The following is an 8,899-nucleotide window of genomic DNA, read 5'->3' as shown; positions in this document are numbered from 1 at the left end:
CGTCAATGAGATGGATTGACAGTGGCTGCAGCGATGGGCTCAAGCACAGCAATGATTGTGAGGATGGCGCAGGACCAGACAGTGTTTCTTTCTGTTATACATAGGGTTGCTAGTTGACTTGACAGCACCTAACAACAACAAGGTAATTTGTGAGGAAGAGTTCAAAGACATTTTGATACCTAACTATCTTATATCCACCTAACAATCTGCCTAATATAAGATTCAGAATTCCCTTCCAAAGTCATTAACTCACTCGAATTACTGAAAAGAATAAAATTGACATATAATCAGAAAACATTTATGTAGACACACACACACAACTTGTATCTTGTTAGTTATTAAATCTATAAGCATAAAGGCCACTGTGACTACATAAACTTAGTTTTTCATAAAGTTATCACAAATTTTTTAATAAAATCAGGGATTTTCCAAAAGAAACTCACTGTAACAGTTATCCTGTTGAAGTCAAGTATTGTCCTAACACCTTCTCCTTCCTTTCACAGAACATTAAACCACTGTTTTGGGGCATTGAAAAGACTTATTACTCAAGCTGAAAAAAGCAGCTCTGGTCTCCGGGAGCACATGTGGCTTCGTCTCAGAGCTCAGCAGCCCTTGTGGCAGGGAATAAAGAAAGTCAGGGAGGGAAGGCACTGTGCAAGGCAAGTCCAAGGATTCCTCAACAAGAGAAACCCCACTGATCACACATTACCAAACACTGATTGACAATGATTTATTAAGGTCCAATTAGTATATTTTTTTTATTTCAAATAGTCCATATCTCCTTCAGAATATATTCACACGAGTAAAAATCCAAGTTTTTTTTTTTTTTTTTTTTTTTTACTTCCAGTATAGAATGCTCTTTTCTATGAAGTATGTGCAAACTTCTTTGTGCTAACTGATGGGTGAATTCCTCACACTCTTTTCATGGTGGGCACTTCACCAGTCTGCCCATTGCTCTAACGCTGACTGTGCACCAACTTCCTCCTTCCTAAACTGCTATTCTTTTTCTGGACATCTTTCTCTTAAACATAGTCTGTACTTCCCATACTTGCTTTGTTACTTCACTGGTTCCTTACTACAGAGCAAACTGAGTTCGTTTACTGGTATCTTTGGACAATGTGTTAAACAGCTGTCAACTAATAAGGAGATTCCTGGAGAATACACACTATCATACTATCCAGGCTATTTAATATGATAATCCTTTATTCACTTGGCACATTTGACTCATTTGCATTTTCTTCAATTCTGTATTACAGCTGTGGCTACCAAGAACTGGATAAGCAGTCCCTCAAACAACGTTTGGAATTACCACACATGACTGTTAGGGTGTCCTGGTTATTTGTAACAGTTGACTGTGTCTAGTCCATCTTCTTCTATAAAAAAGGCACTCTCAACTAAAGTAGCCACTGCGTTTGTTTTGTAAAAAGGTAACTTCACTGGCTTTCCTCACAATTGCCATGCAGGCACTGCAAAAGCAGGGAATCCCTTCTTACGAAAGGTAAAACCAGAAAAAGACATTTCACATTAAAACATACAAACTCCTTCATGGGAATATGCCCTAAGTAAATAATCAATTATGTGGACAAAGTTTTATGTACACAAAATTTTTGAAACATTATTTATCATAGTGAAAATTAGAGCTAATCTAAATAGTCAACAATATGGGAATGGTTAAATAAACTGAGTGGCATCCATTAAATGGAATACTAATACTATATAGCCATTAAAATTATGTTTTTGTAAAAATTTTAATGCCATAGGAAAATGTGGCAGTGCTGAAGTAAAAAAACAACTGGTTACGAAACTGTTTACAGTAAGATCCCAATTATATAAGAAAGTATATAACACGCATATAGGCATAGAGAAGGGGAAAAAGCTATTAACGGTGGCTACTTCTGGGTTGTGAGATTTCCAGTCTTTTTTTTTTTTTCTTTTTCATACATTTCTATATTTTTAAGTTTTCTCAGAGGTATAGCGAGGGGGCAGAGGGGAGCACTTGTCCCCCAGGCACAAGTCCAAGGGGGCTCTAGACAAGGCGTGGAATAAGAAAGGCACCTGACTGAGGCAGCTGGACAAGAGGGCGGAAGGTGTTTCTGCTTACGCGGCAGCTATCAACATCAACATTGAAATTGGGGGGTGGGGGGGTGGGAGGGGCACAACTTAAGAGTCTGTCCCTGGGCACTGGAGTTGCAGGGGGGAGGGGTGACAACTTAGAGTTTGCCCCTAGGTGCCTGTTACCCTCCTTAGGCCCCTGAGTTTTCCACAATGAATACGTATGATATTATAATCCAAAAAAGAAACACAGGCTTTTAAAAAATTCCTCTGATGTACTGGTAATTAGAACGCACTTGGGTATCATAAATATGTGGGAACAATATTACTTGGTCTTTATCTTCTATGACTTTTTACAGTACATATTCTTCCGGTAATAAATGTACATTCCCTATTGTTTATACTGCTATAATATTTTAATAAAAAGGTAATAACCTGACTACAGCATTGTTTGTTTCATAACCTTAACAAGTAATGGCATTGACATCTAGGTTCTTCTATTTTCCAGAAGATTTTTACAATTAGTATCCTTCTATTTTTTTAAGGCATACTGCATACATACATTATATGCATGCTTTCTAAAAAAAGATTCTAATTTACTATTTTTCTATGTAAGGAAAAATATAGAGATATGGTAGTTAAAAAAAAAAAGGCCATAGTCTTGTCCATCACAAGCATGCCAATAGGTGTAAACACATGTTTATTAAATGAAATGTATCTTTCAAGAATTAAAAAAGAAGGGGTGGGGGAGCCTGTATGTAAATGAAGTTGTGGATTCAATAAGTCAGAATCTTTTCTGACTGGCGCCAAACCAGACCAAAGCTTTTAAAGTCTAGTTAGTGTAGTCTAAATGGACACTCCAGAGTCTATTCATGAGTTCCATTACAAGGAGTCCACTTTCTACTTTCCAAAGGAATGGGGATCAGGATGAGGGTTGCCATATAAGCTAATTTTCAATATATGTGAAGTCTTGTGGGGTGTAGGAACAAATACTGACGTTGGTTAGTGTTTAAGTACATGAGTTTATTTTCTTCCTCACTCACGCCCCACCTTGCCTTTGCAATTTGGTAGGGGGAGGCTGTTCATCCCTCCATGGATGATGGTTAGCTTTTCATCATTAGTTTCCTTTCTAAACCACAGAGTGGTCGTTGTTGTGAACTCCAGCCAAGATGGTGTGGTTGAGCGAGGAAGCTGAGCGGTCGGAGCCTTCCGTGGGGCCACTGGTGTTCTCACTGCGCTGGCAGCAGAGGATTTGTCGGAAGGTGGCACTCATCTCCTTGTCGCGGTAGGAGTAGATGATGGGGTTCATGGCAGAGTTGAACTCAGCAAGGAGAAGGAAAAATTTCTCATAAGCCAGAACATCACACTGTGGACAGCACACATCTAGAAGTAACAAGACCAGTCCAGGAGTCCAGCAGATGATAAAGGCACCTACAGTGACACGGATAGGGATCAGGAGGATTGAAAAAGAAGAGAAAAAAGAAAAACTATAATTATGAAACAAGCAGCTATAAAGGCTTTCAGTTAGCGATCTAAACACAAAAGTACTGAGATTGGAACCAAACGTTCATTTTCTGAAATAATCAGGAAAAGTTTTGATGACGACAAAATAATCAATAAAACCTCATTAATTCAGATGCTACTAAAACTCAGTATTTATGAGATATTGATGATGATTATTTTGAGTAAAACATGAAGAGTCTGACAAGCAACTGAGACATGAAAAACTGCACTCAAGAGACATACTTCACCACTTACGAAGACGTGGTTTATAATAGCATACAACTCTTTTCAGGTAAAAGATAAGCATTAATTACAAATGTCCCTTAATGTTTAGTTAAAGCTCAGTTTCTGAATTCAGGTTGCCTGGGCTCAAATCCTGGCTTTGTCATTTAATAAATTGGGTGAACTTAGGGAAATTACTTCTCTTACCTCAGTTTTCTCATCTGAATAATACAGATGAAGTTTGTTATGAGGATTAAATGAGTGCTAAGGAAATAATCACTCAGTATATATTAGCAACAACAATATTGTTATCATCTGCTCAGTAGCACAGGCCTATCAGGAAATAGTAATTCCCAATGATAACGTGTATGTTTACTTTTATTTTTATTCAACAATCACAATAGTGTTTTTCTATGCGCTGTCCAAATATTAACTCATGTAATCTTTCCTATAGCTATATGAGATAGAAACTATTATCCTCATTGTACAGATGAAGAATGTGAGACCCAGAAAGGTTAAATAACTTGCTCAAAGCTACAGTACTAGAAAGTGGCAGACAAGAGACCAATCCCAGAACTTTCACTGTTAGAGGCTGGCTCCAGAGTCCATGTTCCAGAAAATACTCCATTATACTTCCACTTATTGAAGCTAACAAAATTAAAAATCTTAAACCAAATTTTATGCTTTAGATGTTTTACTAATCTAGATCAGCTTTGTTCTCTTTCTTCCCCCAACTGTTCTAACGGTAAGAGTAATGGAAATACAGATTAGATTCATAATTCCATTTTATTCAGTTTTTGAAATCACTCACATTGAGCTCCTAATGAAATTGCATTAAAACCTATCCTACTATTGCTGGGGTTCTTTGGCTAAAAGGACATGAGTCAACAGGACTCATGGGCACCATCATACCCCATTACATATCACATAATTTTTAATGGGCACCACATATGTAATCAGTCTACACAATGAGCAGGCAGGGAATAAGGATGATCCAAAAAGGCCGTTGGAATCTTTGTATTTAAAAGGAGGTTGGCCTAGGTGGACACGGGCTGGGACTGGGGTCTTGGATTTGAACTTACCTCAAGGAATGGGTTTCACAAAATGTAAACAAAGGAGATTTAGTCTCCAAACAGCCCAGTTTTGAATGTGAGCTTTCTTTTTTGAACTTTTTCAGCAGGGAAATGAAAATAAAGAATGGAGAAAAGAACCCCATAAAGCTCTTTGTTCTACAACACAAATGTGTATTGGTTTTAAACTGCTGTTCACTTTGAAGGCAGTCCAAGGTGCTTCATTTTCTAATAAATACAATACCTTAGACTTTCCTTAGAGAAAAAAAAATACTTCAAATATCGGGAGATAATAGCCAAGAAGCTATTTGAACTTCAAGTGAAAATGTTAATAACGCATTCATTCCAAGTCCTTGAGTTTCCTTGCTTGAAAATCACTCAGAAAGCTAAACATAAAGGAAAATCAAAGGAATGCCTCTTGGGTTTCAGAAATAATGCATTATTCATTGAGAAGCCAGGAAAGGAATTATTCTCAGGGTGGAAAATGCTTGGATGGAAAATGCATGGTCCCATTATTCCATTTACTTGGAAACTAAAAACACACTGGCCCTTCATGAATGGGAAAGCATTCTTTAAAGTTTCTTTTCCCCTTTCTTTTATCAAAGCTCTAATTGAGTTCAGATTCAGAGCTTGATTAGATACCAGCAAGATGCATCTCAATAGATTAATTTTAAATAAAATGATCGTTTTCTCCTTCCAGGAAGAAGAAAGCGAGCATCTTTATTCTTACGTATTATTCAAGTTGTCTGTCAAAAAATGACAGAATTCGAATAGTTATTTGTTGTTTATAAACCCACTGTCATCAGATTCATTCCAACTCATAGTGACCCTATAGGGCAGGGTAGAATTGCTCCATAGGGTTTCCAAGGCTGTAATCTTTACGGGAGCAGACTGCCACATCTTCCTCCCATGGAGCGGCTGGTGAGTTCGAACCACTGACCTTTTAGTTAGCAGCTGACTGCTTAACCACTGTGCCACCAGGGTGCCTTATTTGTTGTTTATAGTTTCTTCTAATTTTAAAGTTCAAAAACAGCAGTCTTTCCAAAATGAATCATGGTCTTAGAAACTAGTTTATGGGCCTTCCTTTTAGACTAAAATTGCAAGAAGCTCTGCTAGATCGGAGACAGGAAGTGGGAAACTCCATGGCCTGGCACATGAGTTAATATTTGTGAACACTTCACTGAGGAACCTGGAGTCCCCTCCCTTCTTCACTAAAAGAAACTGTTTTTTAGTACTGTGATTAGGTCTACTGCACTGTCCCAACACTCTGTGTTTAGATCTTCAAGACTCCATCAAATGGTTAAGGGAGTCCCTGTACAGTCCTCAGAAATTCATCATTTAAAACCAGTCATATAGAGTTTTACCCTCTTCTCCCTTCCCTTTTCTTTCACAGAGGTGTCAAGGATCAAACTGACCAAAGATGAAAATGCACTAACAAAAAGGAAAATGGGCTCTGGAAAATTCCAAGGTGATTAGGCTTGTAATCAACATTGACTAAATATTCTGAAATCAAGTTTGCTCAAATTATGAATTTTCCCCATGCTTCTAAAAACAAAACAAACAAAACAATGTGCAATACTCAAGTTCCTTTAATAATAATTAGTCAGTCCTAACTCAAACAGATGGTAGGATTTGAGATGTGCATCGGAGACCCTATCAGCACACAATCAGTAGAGAGTCAAGTACACATATGTAAAAGGGTTAGTAAGAATGAAAGGAACCTCCATCTGAGCACCTATAAACTAGAGAGGTAACTGCTTCCTGCCTACTTCATACAGTATGATGAGGATCAAACCAGGGCTTTGAACCGGTATCTTCAGGTTCGAACCCCTGTTGAGAATCTGCATTTCTAACAAGCTCCCTGCTGAGAATTTGCATTTCTAACAAATTCCCAGGAAGTTATACATAAGAATCACCTGGGGATCTTATTGAAATGTAGATTCTGATTCAGCATATCTGGGATGGAAATGCAAATTCTCAGCAGGAAACTTGTTAGAAATGCAAATTCTCAGCAAGGGTTCAAAATGGAACTAAAGCCCTGCATCAAACTGAGATATAATATGTAAAAGCCCATCGTAAGTTGCGCATCTACCTGAATACCAATACCTATACGGCTGTGGGTTGCATTGACGCTTGAGGGCTAGTGTTGCACAGTAACAGGGCAAATGTCCCCCAGGGCAGAACGTGGAAGTGTGTCCTGAACAGTGGATACCTGGCATTACAAAAAGCTCTGAGATGATACCAGTCTAGTTATAAGAGCTTCACAGGACTCGAAGTTGGGTAACAGGAAGGAAACAAGAAGGCAAAGGGAAAGGGAAACGGAGAAGCACGGAAGCTCCAAACCATTTTGGAGGGTATCATGGAGTCAACTCAAACCTAGCAGGGGTTTCTTGGATCTCGGAAGCTATCAAGATGGGGAAGAAAATTATACGGTACTCAGTAGGGCCAGTATTTTAGGTAGTTTGAATATTTCCAGCACATTTCTGATGGCAGAATTCCCACAGAATAAGGCCTAAAACCTAGAAATTATATGCAACAGAATGAAAGTAAGGCGAAGTACAAGTAGCTTGGGGGTCCCCGGGTGGTGCAAATGATTACACACTGGACTATTAACCAAAAGGATGGCAGTTCAAACCCACCCAGAGGCACCTCGGAGGACAGGACTGATGACCTATTTCCAAAAGGTCACAGGCTTGAAAACCTTATAGAGAAGCTCTACTATGCACACATGGTGTCACCACGAGTCAGAATCAACTACATGGCAACTAACAACAAGTAGTTTATTATTTACTGCAAAGTCAGAAGCAGAAGTGACAGGTGATAAGGTGTCCAAGATCACGAAGACTATATCTGGCTAGGGCATTTGAAATTTTCTAGTCCAGCACCGGTTCTCAAGCCTAGCTACACATTACAACAGCCTGCTAAGCTTTCAGAAAATAATGATCCATGTTCACTTCTTTGCCTGTGAGATTTTTATTTCATTGACCTCATTGGCCAAATTTTCATTTAACAAAGAACACTAGTGACAGAGTGGGAGAAGAATATGATCTGGGTAAAGATAAAGGCAAAAATATCAGTTATTTCCAAGTTCCAGCAGAGAAATAATGAAAGCCTGAGTCAGGACGGTGACAACAGGGGAAGAGAGGTGTGGAAAGATGAGAAAAGTATTTAGGAGATGGACTGCATGAGACAGATGAGAAAGAGGAAGGAGTTTAGGGTGACTCCCAGATTTTCAACTTGGGGGAAGGAAGAACAATGTTAACTTTCACTGAAGGAGGAAACATGGGAGAAAGTGCTGGTTGGTGTTTTGTGAGGGGAAGTGGAAGAGTAGAAATAGTGATCTCAATTTTATATATTTTAGTTTGAAGCACCTGCAAGCATCAGATGACGATGCTTTAAAGACATCAAGATAAGTTCATGACAATTTGAGTCCTGGGAAATTGTCTCTCAGTGTGTGGAACAAGAGTGGTTAAATTCTACATGATTTGCCAAGATTAAAAGTAACATGGTGGGGAGGATAAGTATGTATGGGATGGAATAAATAGCAGAAGTTGCTCTTCCTAGAGCAAGCTTCATTTTTTTCTTATACATCTGACAAATCTATCTGCAAGGGCCCCGATGCCTACAAAGGGGAGGGAGAGTGCTGGAATGTAGACGCAAAAGGCAGAGGGACGAAGAAGGCCTGTTTTGGAACAACAGGTCACAGCTGCAGAACAAGATCATATTACCACACCTTCCCTCACATCTACACAACCTCATCAGCTGAATAATGCTTACCATCTGGTCTTACAATCAGAGTCTTTTTTTTTTTTCTGGAGTGAGTTTTTCCTAACTGTTGAACTCTGCTTATATATGGAACGTTAAGAAGCAAAGTTAAAGGGAAAAAAGTTCTTGACAGAGAAGACCTCTGGGGAGAGAGCCCAAGATTTTTGATGAAAAAAACAGAAAGCTCTTTCAGTCTGTCTGGCAAATTTGTGTGTGTGTGTGTTTTTTTTTTACAAAAATCAGACACCCCACAGATTCCAAACAAGTCAAGGTAAATCAATTCTTTA

General features: G+C 38.7%; 1 protein-coding gene across 3 annotated transcripts in view; it reads right to left on the bottom strand.

Moving 5' to 3' along the window:
- Positions 1 to 716: 716 nt before the first annotated feature.
- LPAR1 (lysophosphatidic acid receptor 1) overlaps positions 717 to 8,899 on the bottom strand; it is a 133,277-nt gene continuing 125,094 nt past the window's right edge. For all 3 annotated transcript variants that reach the window (XM_010587747.3, XM_023545058.2, XM_010587746.3), the window contains one exon: positions 717 to 3,483. In XM_010587747.3, coding sequence (XP_010586049.1) covers positions 3,182 to 3,483 — 302 coding nt within the window. In that variant the 3' untranslated portion in view covers positions 717 to 3,181. The remainder of the gene's footprint in view (positions 3,484 to 8,899) is intronic.

This window comes from Loxodonta africana, chromosome 9, assembly GCF_030014295.1.
Source record: "Loxodonta africana isolate mLoxAfr1 chromosome 9, mLoxAfr1.hap2, whole genome shotgun sequence".
Lineage (NCBI taxonomy): Eukaryota > Metazoa > Chordata > Mammalia > Proboscidea > Elephantidae > Loxodonta > Loxodonta africana.
This window is presented reverse-complemented; position numbering and strand designations above follow the sequence as displayed.